The sequence below is a fragment of the Staurois parvus genome, unplaced genomic scaffold (genome assembly GCF_062004578.1).
Source record: "Staurois parvus isolate SC_StPar_1 unplaced genomic scaffold, SC_StPar_1.0 ptg000287l, whole genome shotgun sequence".
Taxonomy (NCBI): domain Eukaryota; kingdom Metazoa; phylum Chordata; class Amphibia; order Anura; family Ranidae; genus Staurois; species Staurois parvus.
The window spans coordinates 9,022,002-9,039,647 of NW_028318083.1; the positions used below are offsets into that span (position 1 = coordinate 9,022,002).

Genomic DNA, 17,646 nt, shown 5'->3' on the forward strand with positions numbered 1-17,646 from the left:
TGAAGAAAAACAATATTTTTTACTTTCAGCTATAAAAAATATATAGTAAACTCAAAGTTGGTTATAAGTTTAGGCCAAAATGTATTCTGCTCCATGTTTTTGGTAAAAAAAATCCCAATAAGTGTATATTGATTGCTTTGTGTGAAAGTTATAGCATCTACAAACTATGGTATAGATACTGCAATGTACGCCATTTTTTTGCTATACAGCGCTGTGCTAGTTTAACGGACAATTGCGCGGTCATGCAATACGGAACATAAATGAAATTTACATCCTTTTTTTTCCCACAAATTGAGCTTTCTTTCGGTGGTATTTGATTGCCTGTGCGGTTTTTATTTTTTGCGCTATAAAAAAAAAAGCTGACAATTTTGATGGAAAAAAACAACATTTTGCTATAAAACATGTCCAGTAAAAAAAAATTTAAAATCAAATTTAGTCATAAAGTTCTGCCAAAATGCATTCTGCGACATGTCTTTGCTAAAAAAAAAACCCAATACGTGTAAATTAATTGGTTTACGTGAAAGTTATAGCGTTTACAAATGGCGGGAAAGATTCTGGGATTTTGTTTTTTTTTTTTATACTAATAATGGCGGCGATCAGCGACTTATGGCGGCGATCAGCGACTTATTGCGGGACTGCGGCGGACATTCTGACATTGGGGGGTACTGACTTGGGGTCACTGACACCAATACAGTGATCAGTGCAAAAAAAAAAAACACTGACGCTGTACTAATGGCACTGGGGAGGAAGGGGTTTTATTTTTCAGGGAAGGGTTATCTGTGTGAGGGGGAGTGTTTTACTCGGGGGCGGGGGTGTGTACTGGATGGGGACAGGCTGATCGGGAGAGAGAAACTCTTCTGTCCCGATCACCATGTCCTCGAGCTGTCAGGGAACTGACAGAAAGCACAGCTACTGCAGCTGTGCTCTCTGTCACTGATTGCCGCCGATCGCCGGGAGATAGCCGGTAAGGACCGGCTGTGACCCGGCGTCTGACATCCGTGGCTGTGATCGGCAGGACAGGTAGGGCGGCGGCGCGCCTCGTGCACGCCCCCTACCTGTTTACAAAACACACGTTTTAAAACGTGGTTTTGCCTGCCCGTGCCACCCTGCCAACGTATTTATACATGGGCTGGGCGGCATGTGGTTAAAAAAAAATATAGAAAAATTTAAAAAAAAATGAATTTTCATTTTTTTTTTTACCTACTGTCACCAGTCAGTGTCCCTGATCACCGCCACACCAGTTATATAATAAAGCTGTACTGGACTAGTGACAATATGTAAAAAAAGGAAAAAAAAAATTTTTAATTTCTACATTTTCCAAAATATTGTAACAAAAAAATTACAACCTCCAAAAAACTGTCCACGCCTCTTACTAAATACCTTGGACTGTCTATTTTCCAATAATGGGTCATTTGAGGGGTATTTTTCTTATCCTAGCATTTTCGGGCCTCAAATAATGAGATGGGCCATCGGTACATCCGGACTGATCGATTGTCAGATATAGATATATAGATATATATGTGTACAGTATATCATAGTTTGTAGACTTACCTATAGACTAAATGATATACACTAATTTGGGGTATTTTCATGAAAGAAATATAGCAGAATACATTTTTACCTAAATTTATGAAGAAATGTTATTTATTTGCAAAATTTTATAATAGAAACGAAGAACAAATTTTTTTTTTCAAAAGTTTGGGGTTTTTTTTCTTTATTTAGCGAAAAATAAAAAAACTCAGTAGAAATTAACCGCTTCCTGTCCACCCTATAGCAGAAGTACTGGGTGGAACGGGTGTGCAAAATCATCACTCGCGGCCTCAGCTGTCAATCACCGGATCCCACCCAGTGATTGCCAAGCATCTCCGACGGGGTGGGGGAACAATACAGTTCTCTCCCCTGTCAGCCCCTGCACACTGCTTTTTGTGCCTATAGTGAAGCACAGACACAGCACATCATGTAAAACAGCACACAGTTAACCCTTTGATCACCCCACATGTTAACCCCTTTTTCCCCAGTGCCATTAGTACAGTGTCCGTGCTTTTTATTAGCGCTGATCACTGTTTTGGTGTCACTGGGGATGTCAGTGACACCAAGTCAGTTCCCCCCAGTGTCAGAATGCCTGCCGCAGTTCCACAATAAGTCGCTGATCGTCACCGTTACTAGTTGAAAAATGAAAAAAAAATGAAAAAAAATCCCAATATATATATACCGCCATTTGTAGACACTATAACTTTCGTGTAAACCAATTAATTTGCATGTATTGGGATTTTTTTTAGCAAAGACATGTAGCAGAATACATTTTGGCCTAAATTTATGACAAAATTTGATTTTTTTTTTTTATTGGACATGTTTAATAGCAAAAAGTCACAAATATAATTTGTTTTCTCAAAATTGTTGGTCTTTTGTTTTTTTCTTATAGTGCAAAAAATAAAAACCGCACAGGTGATCAAATACCATTGACATAAAGCTCGATTTGTGGGGAAAAAAGGACGTAAATTTAATTTGGGTGCAGCGTTGCATGACCATGCAATCAGTTAAATAAAGCAGCGGCATAATGCAAAAAATGGCCAGGTCATGAAGGGGGATAAATCCCCAGGAGGGCAAATGATCAAATACCACCAAAAAAAATCTCTATTTGTGGGAAAAAAATGATAAAAAAATTTTATGGGTACAGTGTTGCATGACCGCACAATTATCATTCAAAGTGCGACAACACTGAAAGCTGAAAATTGGCCTGGGCAGGAATGGGGTAAAAGTGCCCTGTATTGAAGTGGTTAAGATGTTCTTATTCCACCTTCCCTTGTGAACACTCGCTAAGGTTGGCCATACATGGATCATTTTTTTTATTTAATGACCTGATTTCCCTGTCCACACATTCGATGATGATGTGGGAATCCTGCCCGCTGTGTCATTGTATTCTGATGGCAGGAAGGCTTCCCGCCATCAGATTATACAGATCAGCGCTGCTGCCTATAACCTGCAGTGCTGATCAACAAAGAATATACCAACGGGGTGATTGAACAGATGTCGATCAATCACAGTGGCCACACATGGATCTAAATTCATCTGGTCCCCTGAACCGGGCGAATATCGATCCATGTATGGCCAGCCTTAGACTGCATATTGTGACTTTCTGGGATATTCACGGAGGCAAAGGCAAATGTATGAGATGATCTGTAAACTTAGTCAGGAAACTAAATGGCTGCATTAAAAGCATCGGTTTCCATGATTGGATCATCCCTGGGCCAGCAATTTAGTACAGATGTTGCTCACGGCCAATGGCTAAACAAGGGTGAGGTTGGCCTAGGGAGCCATTTCAGGAAAAGAGTACTGTGATCTCTTTGAGATGTAGTAAATACATGTAAGTGTTACACATAGACTTCTACATTACTGCACTTGCATGCACTTAATATGGAGAACATATCTGACTTTAGGACCACTAAAAAAATTCATAAAAATTATTCATTCAAACTTGAATATATTCCCAATCCTATAGTAGAATTGCATAACTATACAAACATAACATCGGTATAGATTTTTAGTGGGTTATCTTTCATCATTGAAAAATGTGGAAATCGTGGCTTCTTTGATACAGAGTATTGGCATTAATCTATAAGGTCACCTGGGTAAATTTCACCCAGTAGGCCCTACACTGCAAATTGATTTTTGTAATTAACTACCCAGTGCTTGAGAATATGTTGTCTATGTTCTAGGATGTATATGACAGAGCTTCAAGAGAAGGAGTCTATGTCCGATATGAACTCATCAGGTCAGTGTGGTAAAGCTAAGCTCTATTCCCCCCCATGCTCTCTCTGCTGTCTTTCTGCATATGTATAAATCACAATATTTTCACAGCAGATGTACTTTTATTTCAATATCACTTTATTTTGATTTTTGCTGAGTTTTGCACATCCAGTGCACTAACAAGCTAGGAAACGTAGCCATCTACCGCCATTGATTTCCAGAAGCTGTACAAATTCTGTGGCAGAGCTGACTTCTTCATTGCCATGCTCAATGACATGCCTCCCTCTGCTCCAGCACAGCTTCTAGAAGTCGTTCAGTGGCAGTGTCCAGTGTGCTGTGCCAAATGGAAGCCTGAGCTGTGACAGGTAACTTACTTTGAGACATATTCTTTGTATTAAAGAATCCTGCAATAAGCACTTGGATTAAGGGCCAGTTCACACTACATGCGTTTCAGTTGTTTTTTTTTATGCATCTAAAATGCATAGAAAGTAGGTTATATGGTTGTGAATGTCATAGTTCACATCAGTGCTTGCAGTTCCAGTGCGTTCTGGTTTGCAGAAAAAAGAAAGTAGAACATGCTGCATTATTCCTGCGCAGAACTGTACTGGAACGTGGTAAACCGCACCAAAAATGCACTGTCCCTATTTAAGTTGAAAAAAAAGAGAGGGGGAAAAAATGAACTGAAATGCATAAAAAACACACTGGAACACACATGTCCCTATTTAAGTTGAAAAAAAAGAGAGGGCAAAAAATGAACTGTAATGCATAAAAAATGCACTGGAATGCGTAAAAAAAAGCATTAAAAAAAACCCGGAACACGCCAAAAACCACATCCGGACTGTGTTTCTATAGTGTGAACTGGCCCTAAAAGAGAAGCAGGTTTGTAAATGAGGCTTGTATATATACCCACGTATGAAGTATGCTCCATAGTAACAAGCAAGTAGAAATAGCACATGCACTAAAGGAGAAAACAGCCGGGTCATTATTCTCTGTAATTGTCTATCTTGTGCACATGCACCAGATACTTAGGAGCATTGGAGTGCTGGATCATTATTCTGTGAGCAGGCCGGGCATTTTAAAATATAGATTAGAATAAAAACTACTAATATGTTTATAAAATGTTGATGAGAGCGGGGAGGGTACAGAAATCACAACTTTTGACTTTCACTGGCAAGCCAGAGAAGCAAGGCTCTGAACTCTTATTCAAAGCTGTTGAAGCTGAGATAGACTTGGTTGGACTAGGAGGTGCAATGCCAATGCAGTGTTGTGGTTATTTGTAACTGTACCCTTGACTTTTATTTCCACAGTGAAAGTAAGTGAATAAGCAATGCTCCTTTTTATAAAAGAGGAAATAATTAGGGGTTAGCATATTTTAATTTAATGTCTCTTAGTAGTCATCCTTTTAGTGTGCATCACCAGCCTTTGCAAACCTACATTTTACCTTGTGGGAGGGACCCAGCAGGACCATTCACTGCAGGCTGAAAACTACAGGGCAGTGCATAAAAGACCAGTCACCCTGCACAAGGAGATTGAGCAGCATTGACTGGTCTTTTTTTTACAGAAAGCTCCTTTACAAAGGCAAAGAATCACATAGGATTATTGCACAAATGTGGAAGAAATACACAAATCAGGCCAAGATTTAAGTAAGAATACACATGGTTCTTGTATTTAGATAATATGTGCTTACCCTGGAATTCAGCTTTAACTCTTTCCGGGAGTACATTTTGTAATCTCACTTTATTTTCTTATCTTTATTTTAGATATTTCGCTTACTCAGTTACTTATGATTGCAAGTGAAGAGAAGCTCAGTGAGTTGAAATCCCTGGCTGAGCAATGTCTGCACCTTGACTCATTTTCCACCCAAGTTATTGCACCACAAGCTAGAACGATGTGGAGTACAGAAATGAGAAACAATAAGGTAGCACTTTTTGTTATCTTTGTACATTTAAAGCCAAATTAAACCCTCAACTTAAAGCTGTCTTAAAGGCATTTTGTAAGCAAAAATAATAAACATTCATACTCACCTGCTCTTTGCAATGGTCCTGTGTAGTGGTATTGCACAGAGCAGCCCACCTCTTCTGGGGTGCCCCTTTTGGTGTTCTTAGATCCTCCTCTTTTGTGTTGCCCCCATAGCAAACCAATATGTGTGTCAGTAGACATGCAGTCTATTAACACACAACGCAGCCTGAACCTACCCCCCCCCCGCTCATAAGGTTTGACTGACCGCAGCAAGAGCCAGTGGCTCCCGTTGCACTCAGCCAAGCATATTAGATAGAGAGGAGAGAAGACTGGAAATGGGTACAGCACTGGATCTATACAGGTCTCAGTATTTGGTGGGGGGGGGGGGGGGTGTACAGCAAGTAGCAAAACATTTTTTACCTTAATGTAGTGCTTTAATCGCTCCAGAAGGTTTCGCCCCCTTCATGACCAGGCCATTTTTTGCAACTCGGCACTGTGATATTTTAACTGGCAATTGCTGTACCCAAACGAAAATTACATTTACTGTATATCATTTTTACACACAAATAGAGATTTGATCACCACTGGGTTTTTAATTTTTTTGCGATATAAATGATAACAGATCAAACAATAAAAAAAAACAAAAAAAAAATTTTTTTACTTTCTGCTATAAAACCTATCCAATAAAAATGTAAAAAAAATACAATTTTCGTGTGTGTGTGTGTGTGTGTGTGTGTATATATACACAATATTTTATTATATCTTCTCATGTGACAACACACTTTGCTACAATGTAAAGTAATGAGTGTACAGCTTGTACAACAGTTTTAAATTTGCTGTCCCCTCAAAATAACTCAACACACAGTTTTTAATGTCTAAACCGCTGGCAACAAAAGTGAATACACCCCTCGGTGAAAATGTCCAAGTTGGGCCCAAAGTGTCAATATTTTGTGTGGCCACCATTATTTTCCAGCACTGCCTTAACCCTCTTGGGCATGGAGTTCACCAGAGCTTCACAGGTTGCCACTGGAGTCTTCTTCCACTCCTCCATGACGATATCACAGAGCTGGTGGATATTCGAGATCTTGTGCTCCTCCACCTTCCGTTTGAGGATGCCCCACAGATGCTCTGCGGCCCAGTCTCTGAAGGGAGGGGATCATGCTTTGCTTCAGTATGTCAGGTTGGCATTCATGGTTCCCTCAGTGAAGTGTAGCTCCTCAGTGCCGGCAGCACTCATGAAGCTGGGTAATGTGAACGTAAGGATGCCCCATCCTTTGATGTAAATGAAAAACTATCAACCTACAGAGGACTTAATTCAAAGACACCCCGAAAATCAAAGTGAAAAAATGATGCAGCAGGCTAGTCCATTTTGCTAAACTTTCATTGCAGCAACTCAAAATGGTACTCAGTAGTTTGTATGGCCCCTACGTGCTTGTATGCATGCCTGACAACTTCGGGGCATGCTCCTAATGAGATGACGGATGGTGTCCTGGGTTGTTTCCTCCCAGATCTGGACCTAGACAGTCTGAGGTGCAACCTGGCTGCGTCGGATGGACCGAAACATGATATCCCAGAGGTGTTCTATTGGATTTAGGTCAGGCGAGCGTGGGGGCCATTCAATGGTATCAGTTCCTTCATCCTCCAGGAACTGCCTGCATACTTTCGCCACATGAGGCCGGGCATTGTCGTGCACCAGGAGGAACCCAGGACCCACTGCACCAGCGTAGGGTCTGACAGTAGGTCCAAGGATTTATTCCTGATACCTAATTGCAGTCAGGGTGCCATTGTCTTGTAGAGGTCTGTGCATCCCCCCATGGATATGTCTCCCCAGACAATCACTGACCTGCCACCAAAACGATCATGCTGAACGATGTTACAGACAGCATAATGTTCTCCACGGCTTCTCCAGACCCTTTCGCGTCTGTCATATGTGCTCAGGGTGAACCTGCTCTCATCTATGAAAAGCACAGGGCACCAGTTGCGGACCTGCCAATTCTGGTGTTCAATGGCAAATGCCAATCAAGCTCTATGGTGCCGGGCAGTGAACACAGGGCTCACTAGAGGACGTCGGGCCCTCAGGTCACCCTCATGAAGTTTGTTTCTGATTGTTTGGTCAGAGACCTTCACACCAGTGGCCTGCTGGAGATCATTTTGTAGGGCACTGGCAGTGCTCATCCTGTTCATCCATGCACAAAGGAGCAGATACCGGTCCTGCTGATGGGTTAAGGACCTTCTACGGCTTTGTCCAGCTCTCCTAGAGTAACTGCCTGTCTCCTGGAATCTCCTCCATGCTCTTAACTGTGCTGGGAGACACAGCAAACCTTCTGAAAATGGCATGTATTGATGTGCCTCCCTGGAGGAGTTGGACTGCCTGTGCAACCTCTGTAGGGTCCAGGTATTGCCTCATACTACCAATAGTGGCACTGACCCTAGCCAGCTGCAAACCTAGTGAAAAACAGTCAGAGAAGATGAATAGGGAAAAATAATGTCAGTGGCCTCCACCTGTAAAACTATTCCTGGTTTGGGGGTTGTCTTGTTACCCATCTAGTGATATTGACCTATCAAACTAGAGATAGTTGGTCTATTTGCAAACAACATATACCGCTCTCCTTTAAATACTGTGAATCACTAGCGAGATTATAAATAAGTGCAAATTATTGCCTCTATAAATCATGTGCAAAACAAGTAACAATGTCTTCTCTCAAAAAAGGTCATAAACGCTTGAAGTACCACAAATAGATCTTATCTTCTCGTTTTAGCTGACTTACGGACCACACCAGATGTTCCCAAAAGTATTCTGCAGCAAGGAACTCTATATAAAATAAATCTCCCTCCCCGGGGGAAAGGCATAGAGGACCTCCTCCATAGTGTAGTAAAGTTTATCATTAAACTGCTATAAAATTGTGCTTACATCAGTTAAAATCAGTTAAAAATGTCATTTTATATACACTAGCATATTTATAGTTTTCATTTATAAATCTTTAGCACTGATTGTATTATTCAAGGCACAGAGCTAAGTTAGAGAGTTTACTTTTATATACATAAGCAGGTTGTCAGCAAATGTGGTTATTTCAACCTTTCAATTTTCAATGGACATTTATTCAAATTCTAGTTATGCATAAAGTAGTCCTAACACGAGTTCTAATGCTAACTTAAATAAGATTGGGGGAAAGGGGCATCCCTGTTTTAGTAATAGGTTGAAGAGTTGCTCATTAATGAAGACTTTGGTTCTAGGATCACTGTAAATACAGTTATCTGTATGCTTGCTTTATAGTTTGGAGGGTTGTCCTTGCTTGGGAGTACGTTGTCATTTTATTTTTATATGGGGTGGGGAGGAGTGTGATCTTTGGCTGTGTTATGATGAACTGCTTACATTTTGTATGTTAATAAATATTGGTATTTTTATGGGGTTAGGCCTTTGGTGGTGTCTGTTTCACCATTTTCTATTTCTTTGGTTTAGTTATTGCTTACTGTGAGGACACCTGCCCTAATTTTCCTGAAAGTAATCCCCAATTTTACTATTTGTGAGAGCTATACAGTACATATTTTTTGAATGTATGGTCAAATGCTCTGGTCGGCAAAATGTGATTAAGTCAAGACCATTCAGTTTCTTAAAATGCTTTTGCTGTGTATAACACTTTTTTTTTGTTTTATTGCAGGGCAATGACAACAGTTTTTCAATTCCTATAAATTTGCTCCTTATACCTCCAGAAGAAGAAGCAGCTCTACAGCAGATGTCAGGTACACTTGATAAGAAATCTTCTCAATTTTCTACTGATATGCAAAACTGGACTCACATTGAGTTCTTTTTGGTTGACTAAATCATTAACTTAAAGTGATACTAAAGGTTCAGATTTTTTTAAAAATAACAAACATGTCATACTTGCTCTGTACAATGGTTTTGCACAGACCAGCCCTTATCCTCCTCTTCTTGGGTCCCCCCGCTGGCACTCCTGGATCCTCTCTCCTGCTGATTGCCCTCAGAGCAAGCTTTTGTGTCTCAGCCAATGAAGAGGGACTGCTCTTGTGCACATTGCTGGAGCAATATCGGCTTTTTAAAGTATCAGGAAGGCTGAGGGGGCAGTTACGCACTGAAGCCTTTGGAACCACTTTAACTTTGCTTCTCCTTCACTACACCTTTTCTTCCCTCTCTTGACTTTAATCCCCCTTCATTTCCCAGATTTCTTTTCCTAATCTCTGGCTTATTTTCTGGATTTACTTAAAATACTGCTTTTTCAAAAAAAAAAAAAAAAAAACCTGTAGTATCAACCATACTAGTTTCAATGTAGTGAATAGAAGACAAGAGACTGTGATGTACTTTACCTATGTCTCTCCGTCAATCTGTTCTGTTCATAATTATTGTTCCCACAGTAACCCTATATATTATATGCCTTTTCTTTTAAGAAAAAATAAGAAACCTTCACCTTCGAAACAGGTGGCATCATTGTGGCCTCATTGTCATGTGCAAGGGAATCTAGCAGAGGTCTCCCAAATCTACAAACTCTGCTTAGAACCCTGTCCAGGGCTTAGTGTTATGTTTATAAATTATAAAAGGCTTAGTCTACCCCATAAGAACTGTGTATATTTCATCATGTGTACAATACTAACAGAAATGTTTACACATGTTATATTCAAACACAATTAGGTCTATTTTTCATGGGCAGCCAGGGGGCAGTGAAAACAGGTGGTTGAGCCGCGGTTTTACTGCTTCCAGAACGCCCTCCAAAACCTAACATACAGCCAGGGGAGACTGTAAACATGCTGTAGCCGCAATCCTTTGCCCATTAAAGGAGCTGCATTGCAATGACGTCCCAGATATTTCACTCATGATTGCTGCACATTAGTTCAGTTCAAAATGCTTAGCTGCCTACTGAAAAGCCCTTTTTCAGACACTGCCACAGTGTGAACTTACAGGATTTTAAACCAGCGTTAAACAGATGATAGATTTTTTTTTTTAATTATTTTCTATGCAGAAATGCTACTCTTAAATCTGGAGAGATTGTAAAAAAAAAGGGACATGGCAGCCTTGCTGCAAACACTTGCCAATAAATGTTCTTCAGACATATACTCCAACACTAAATCAGTAAAGAATATATAATCCTACTACAATCATGGCAGATATGACACAGCAGCCATGCCAAAAGGGCTCAGCCAGATAAAACAGTCTTACTCTAAATCCCAAAGGTAAAATGCACTATACACAGAGTATACTGATAAATCAGTTCACACACACCAAGAGTCTGATAAAGTTAACCAAATCTCAGCCAATAGTTCCCTACACCTTAACTGTAAATCCTAACATAATAGTGGATACAGAGATAAAAGAAATAACCATATAATACAGGGCTTGAAATTTCCACTTGCCTGCTCGCCAATGGCGAGTGGAAATTATGGTGGGGGCAAGTGTGTCTCCCAGGGCCGTCTTGCTGAGCAGGCTCGGAGCTCAGGCCGGATCTGTCATTGGCACTGGGAGCCGTCAGACTGCTCAATAGCTGAGCGCAGTGAAAGCAAAGCAAGGAGTGTGTGCTGTGCTCTCTGCCTCCCCCTAGAGTGCAGTACCCGGCTCTGTGAGTGAACAACGAACTACTGCAACTTTTTATGGGGGGGGGTGTGCATGTATGTGTGTGTGTGTACATACATGTGTCTGTGCATGTGTATCTCTGTGTATGTACATCTGTGTGTATGCGTGTCTGTACGTGCCTGTGTGTGTATACATATGTCTGTGTGTGTGTGTGTACATGTGTCTCTGTGCGTGTGTGTACATGTTTCTGTGTGTGTGTGTGTGTGTGTGTATGTATGTATGTACATGTCTGTGTGTGTGTGTACAGGTGTCTCTGTCTGTGTGTGTTTGTTGGTGGCGAGTAAGTCTAAGGCCTGGCTAGTAGCTCCAGGACTTGAAATTTTAAGCCCTGATATAATACATGTACAAGGTAGTAATTGCTCTAAAAACCATAATGTAATGTACAGTCCTCTTTAAGAATTGTTCAAAAGAGCGCTAGGGTATCCAGTCCTGAATGCTGGATATAAAAAAATTTAAATGAAAGAGTTGTAGGATAGTCACAGAACTCCTGTATATTTCTTCAACATAAAAATACAGTATGTATTTCAGGTCGAAGTGTCAGTAAAAGACCAGTGAGGGACTCAAACATGTCATTTAATCCCTTAAAACCATTAATAAACCGGAAAGTCATCTGAGGTGAGCAACAATATGTATCCAAATACTCTCATACAGACATGGTCATGACAGATAATGTACCACTTTGCCCAGAAAATTGTTGCAATTACAAATGTTTAAGCATTCTCAAGTTTACTTCTTTTGTTTGTATTGGTATGACAAAAAAAGTGTAGAAACAAAAAGCCAAATCTGATACATTCCATGCAAAACTCCCAAAATGGTCTGGACAAAATTATTGGCACCCTCAATTTTATATTTGTTAGCACACCCCTTGGAAAAAATACAGCGCCTTGAAAAATATACATACCCCTTGAAATTTTCCACATTTAGTCATGTTACAACCAAAAACGTAAATGTGTGTATTTTATTGGGATTTTTGTGAAGACCAACACAAAGTGGCACATATTTTTGAAGTTGAAGGAAAATGATAAATGGTTTTCAACATTTTTTACAAATAAATATCTGAAAAATGTGGCGTGTATTTGTATTCAGCCCCCCCCCCCGAGCCAGTACTTTGTAGAACCACCTTTTGCTGCAATTCCAGCTGCAAGTCTTTTTGGGGATGTCTCTACCAGCTTTGCACATCTAGAGAGTGACATTTTTGCCCATTCTTCTTTGCAAAATAGCTCAAGCTCTGTCAGATTGGATAGAGAGCATCTCTGAACAGTAGTTTTCACGTCTTGCCACAGATTCTGAATTGGATTTAGATCTGGACTTTGACTGGGCCATTGTAACACATGAATATGCTTTGATCTAAACCATTCAATTGTAGCTCTGGCTGTATGTTTAGAGTTGTTGTCCTACTGGAAGGTGACCCCCCCCCCCAGTCTCAAGTCTTTTGCAGACTCTAACAGGTTTTCTTCTAACCAACTTCCCTATCCCTGCTGAAGAAAAGCATCCCCACAACATGATGCTGCCACCACCATGTTTCACGGTGGAGATGGTGTGTTCAGGGTGATATGCAATGTTAGTTTTCCGCCACACCTAGTGTTTTTGCTTTTTGGTCAGAAAGTTCAATTCTGGTCTCATTTGACCAGAGCACCTTCTTCCACATGTTTGCTGTGTCCCCGACATGACTTCTTGCAAATGGGACTTCTTATGGCTTTCTTTCAACAATGGCTTTCTTCTTGCCACTCTTCCGTAATGGTCAGATTTGTGGAGTGCACGACTAATAGTTATCCTGTGGACAGATTCTCTCACCTGAGCTGAGGATCTCTGTAGCTCCTCCTGAGTTACCATGGGCCTCTTGGCTGCTTCTCTGATTAATGTTCTCCTTGCCTGGCCTGTCAGTTTAGGTGGATGGCCATGTCTTGGTAGGTTTGCAGTTGTGCCATACTGTTTCCATTTTTTTGGATGATGGATTGAACAGTGCTCCATGAGATGTTCAAAGCTTGGGATATTTTTTTATAACCTAACCTTGCTTTAAACTTCTCCACAACTTTATCCCTGACCTGTCTGGTGTTTTCCTTGGCCTTCATGATGCAGTTGTTTGTTCACTAATGTTCTCTAACAAACCTCTGAGGGCTTCACAGAACAGCTGTATTTATACTGAGATTACATTACACAGGTGGACTCTATTTACTAATTAGGTGATTGGTTCCACTAAATTTTAGTTAGTGGTATCGGAGTAAAGGAGACTGAATACAAATGCATTCCACGCTTTTCAGATATTTTATTTGTAAACATTTTTGGAAAACATTTATCATTTTCCTTCCATCTTTTATACAGGTAACAAAATGTGATCAGCAGCACTCCCTTTAAGAGACTGCTTCTAATCTCAGCTTGTTCCCTGTATGAAAGACACCTGGTAGCCAGAAATCCTGCTGAATGATAGGGGATCAAATACTTATTTCCCTCATGAACATGCAAATCAGTGCATCATTTGTTAGACATGTATTTCTTTAGAATTTTTTGACTATTTTTAAACTGATTATTTCTTTGTGAGTGGGCAAACATTCAAAATCAGCAGGGGATCAAATACTTATTTCCTTCACTGTATGTCAGCAGTGGCGTCCTCCTGGGTCCCCTACCATAGCGTCCCTTTTCATTCGGATGGTGATGTATAGTGCGAGCTGACACAGTTGTACCCTGTGCCTGAAGGTCAGCTTGAATTTGTCTGGAAGTTGATCAAGGTTCTTTAGCCACCATTCAAACAAACCTTCATTGCAATCTTTGATCAAGTTTTTCTCCAATCATCCACGTCCAGGAAGATTAGCTACAATGCCATGGGCTGTAAACTTCTTGACAATGTTGCACACAGTGGACACAGACACATTAAGATCTGGTACCATTAATTTTGTCCAGTCCATTTTTGGGGTTTTGCTTGGAATGTGTCATATTTGGCTTTTTGTTTCTCCACTTTTTTGCGTCATACCAATACAAACAAAATAAATAAACATGAGAATGCCTAAACATTTGTAATTGCAATTTTCCGGGTGAAGTATTTTTTTCTGTTCCAGTATTTTTGGCCATGACTGTAAATTTGCCAAGTTGTCCATGAAAAATACTGAGCAAACTTTTTAAACTGAGTAACAGATAAATCTGAAAGTCCTGCTCAGTGGATAAATGACAAGAGAGTTGGGGATGGCCTCATCCTGAGTGTATCTTTACAAAAACTGCATACATAATACTCAGTCCAGCCCAAAAGAAAATATGCAGTAATTATCAAGTCCCATACAGTTTGAATCCCAGCAGAATACTAGCAGAGAAAAATAAGCATGAACTGTTGCAGTATTTGTATAACCTGAACAAAGGAAAAACTTGGAATTTCCATAGGTGTGGCCAGATGTCTCCAATATACCTACTCTTACTTCATTAAGGCTCCATTCACATTAATGTGTCTCCAAGTTGCACGATTTCCAGTGCGACTTTAGAGCTCAATTTTGATGCAACTTTTGGTGCGACTTTGATCCACCTTTTCATTCTCTGGACCAAAGTCGCATATAAAGTCGCACCAAGGTAGTGCAGGCGCCTTTTCAAAATCACTGAGACTAAGTTGCACAGATTTGAACAGGTGCCATTGAAAAGAATGGACTGCAACTTGTCATGTGACCTTGATGTCCAGAGTCGCATGACAAGCCGTACAAGTGTGAATGGAGCCTAAAACAAACTGTTTGTTGTGGTTGTATAAACAATCAAGTACAGACCAAAGTATGATTACAGCGACATACATAGACCTCTTTTAAGTGAAAATTCATCTGAGCTGTAGAAGCCTCTTATATCCATATGTAAGTTTTTTTTATTTACTATTTCGAAAGCTGATTCTCTGACATGGCTTCCGCATTCCGCAGCGCAATGTGGGTACCATTGATGGGTGTCCCTATTACATTATGCCATGTTACTAGGTTGTGTTGAAGCTCTACCTTTAAATTTATGAGCTGAGGGAGGATTATTAAACTATCAGTGGTATGTGCAGGTAACTTCTGGTACCCGGTTTCACAAAAGAAGCTTATGTTGACCATACATGGCTCATATTCTAGACAATTCCTGAATACTAGTAAAATCTCTTTTTGGATTCAGAAGAAAATATAATACGTTTTTCTATAGATGTCAGCTTTAATAAAGAGAATATATTAGATTTTTGGAAGACAATTGTCCTGAGACCCCCATATAAATATCTTTCCTCTTTGTTCCAGAGTACAGACCTGATGGCAATTCTAACAGTGATGCTGTTAATTCTTCTGAAGGATTGGATTCTGAAGGATCTGATTCCTGTGAGTGTATTCAAAAGATTCTCATAATTCCATGCTCTATTTTAGTGACTTTCACTTGTGTCATATCCTCAAAAGGCTAATTAGAGATTCTGTCTGAAGTCTCATGTTGTTCACAAGAAGGCTCATCAGAGAGGAGTTAAATTCATAGTTGTTTGCTAGCTCTTGATTCAGCTATATTTAGCAATGTCTGCCTTAGACCTGAATTGAACTTATATGTCTATCACACCTCTAAAGCTGCATTATAGAAGTGGTGGGATCCAAAGGTAATGTTGATGTGCAGAGGGAAGGGGGTGTACACTATTGCAGAACCTGTAGTTAAAGAAAATCTATAGATGGGTTTCTTGGTCTTAGACTTTGGCTCCCTGATAATCAGACATACTGGGGGGGATTTATTAAAACTGGAGAGTGCAAAATCTGGTGCAGCTCTTCATAGAAACCAATCAGCTTCCAGGTTTTTTTGTCAAAGCTTATAGATGAGCTCCAGGCTCCCCAAAAAAATTAAGTCAGCAGCTACAAATACTGTAGCTGCTGACTTTCAATATAGAGGCACTTACCTGTCCAGGGGTCCAACGCTGTCGTCACCCGGACTAGTTCTTCACTATCCTCCGGGTTCCTGGCGCCGGCATTGCAAGTGAGGGAAATGAGAAGTGAAGCCTTGCAGCTTCAGAGCCACATACTGCGTATGTGTGTGTTACGCTGTGCCTTGTGATTGGTCCCGTAGTCTTCTGGGGGAAGAGTGACTGCAGGGGGAAGGTGGGGGGCCAAACCAGGTAACCGCTACCCCCCCCCCCCCAAAAAAAAAGTGCCAAATGTGGCAGTGGAGGGCACAAACAAGCAAAGCTTCCCTGTTTTGGGTGATTCTACGCTTTAATTTAACAAGATGAAGTTGGAAGTTGATCGGCTATCATGCACATCTGCACTAGATTCTGAGTGCTCAAGTTAGTAAATCTCCTCCACTGGGTATTTCTGACACCTGGCAAAGGAGCCCTGGGGGAGAGCTGGTGAGATTGTCTTTACCAAGGTGGACATAAGTACGGATATCTAACACCCTTCAAAAGTCCCTTTCACTTCAGAAGATTGTGCAGTACTGCCCTGCATAGTACAATGAAATCTTTTAGTCTGTCATTAGACAGAACCAACAGATGTATACATCTAGGTTAGGGGCTTCAGCTTTAGAATCCTAGTATATTTTTAGTGACTGCATTTTTAATTTTTCACAGTGTTTACCTTTTTAAAGTGATTTTCTTTTTATGGCTTTCTCATTTTGTTTTCTCTAGTTTGATCTTTAATATTTTTGTAATTTAGTTAAATATAGCCTACTAGAAGGAGCTCCCGGTAGCTCTTTGCAGTTTTTCTCATTCTTAAAATGGAACTTCACCCTCTCAATCAACATTATTTTTAATCCTTATGCTGCTAGCATTAGTAAATGGATAAGAAAGTAAATCATATTTACTTGCTTTAATTTTTTTTTTTTTTTTACATTTCTTTAGTTACTTCCTGGTTCCTACTGTATACCTAGGCAAATTATGTCATACATCCCAGGAGTCTTCAGAAGGGAAGGGAGGGTTCTTAGCTCAGCCAATACTAGAACTAAGGGCAGATGGATTCCAGGAAGTAAATGCTACATGAATCATCTGCCCTTACTCAAGATGGCCACTGCCAGGGGGTGTTTTTCAAAATTATTTCTCACCAAAATAAAGCATGCACGCATGGATGGATGGGGGAGTATGCTTTGAATATTAACAATGAATTAAATAGCATTTTTGGTTTGTGGTGCTCAGATGCAGTGCAGTTCCACTTTAAGTTGAGAAAAGATATTCATCACACGGAGGACATTTTCAGTGTGTTAGCTGCCTTGTATGGACTTGCATTTTGAGAATGAGCAGTAAGGAACAACCATACCGTGGCACTGCAAACTAGACATACAGTTAACTCCATATATATTTGGACACAAAGGGTTGAACGTAAATATCAAGTACACATTTTAGGAACTGCAGTCATTTTTATACACAGTCCCTCTATTTTCAGGGGCTCAAATGTAATTGGACAAAT

The 17,646-nt window shown here is 40.3% G+C and overlaps 1 protein-coding gene across 2 annotated transcripts in view; it reads left to right on the plus strand.

Moving 5' to 3' along the window:
* ACD (ACD shelterin complex subunit and telomerase recruitment factor) overlaps positions 1–17,646 on the plus strand; it is a 55,946-nt gene that overhangs the window by 17,399 nt on the left and 20,901 nt on the right. Inside the window, exons 7-10 of one of the 2 annotated variants that reach the window (XM_089682215.1) lie at positions 3,717–3,772; positions 5,508–5,665; positions 9,366–9,447; positions 15,517–15,594. In XM_089682215.1, the coding sequence (XP_089538341.1) occupies positions 3,717–3,772; positions 5,508–5,665; positions 9,366–9,447; positions 15,517–15,594 (374 nt within the window). The remainder of the gene's footprint in view (positions 1–3,716; positions 3,773–5,507; positions 5,666–9,365; positions 9,448–15,516; positions 15,595–17,646) is intronic. The other variant, XM_089682216.1, reaches the window with a different exon arrangement.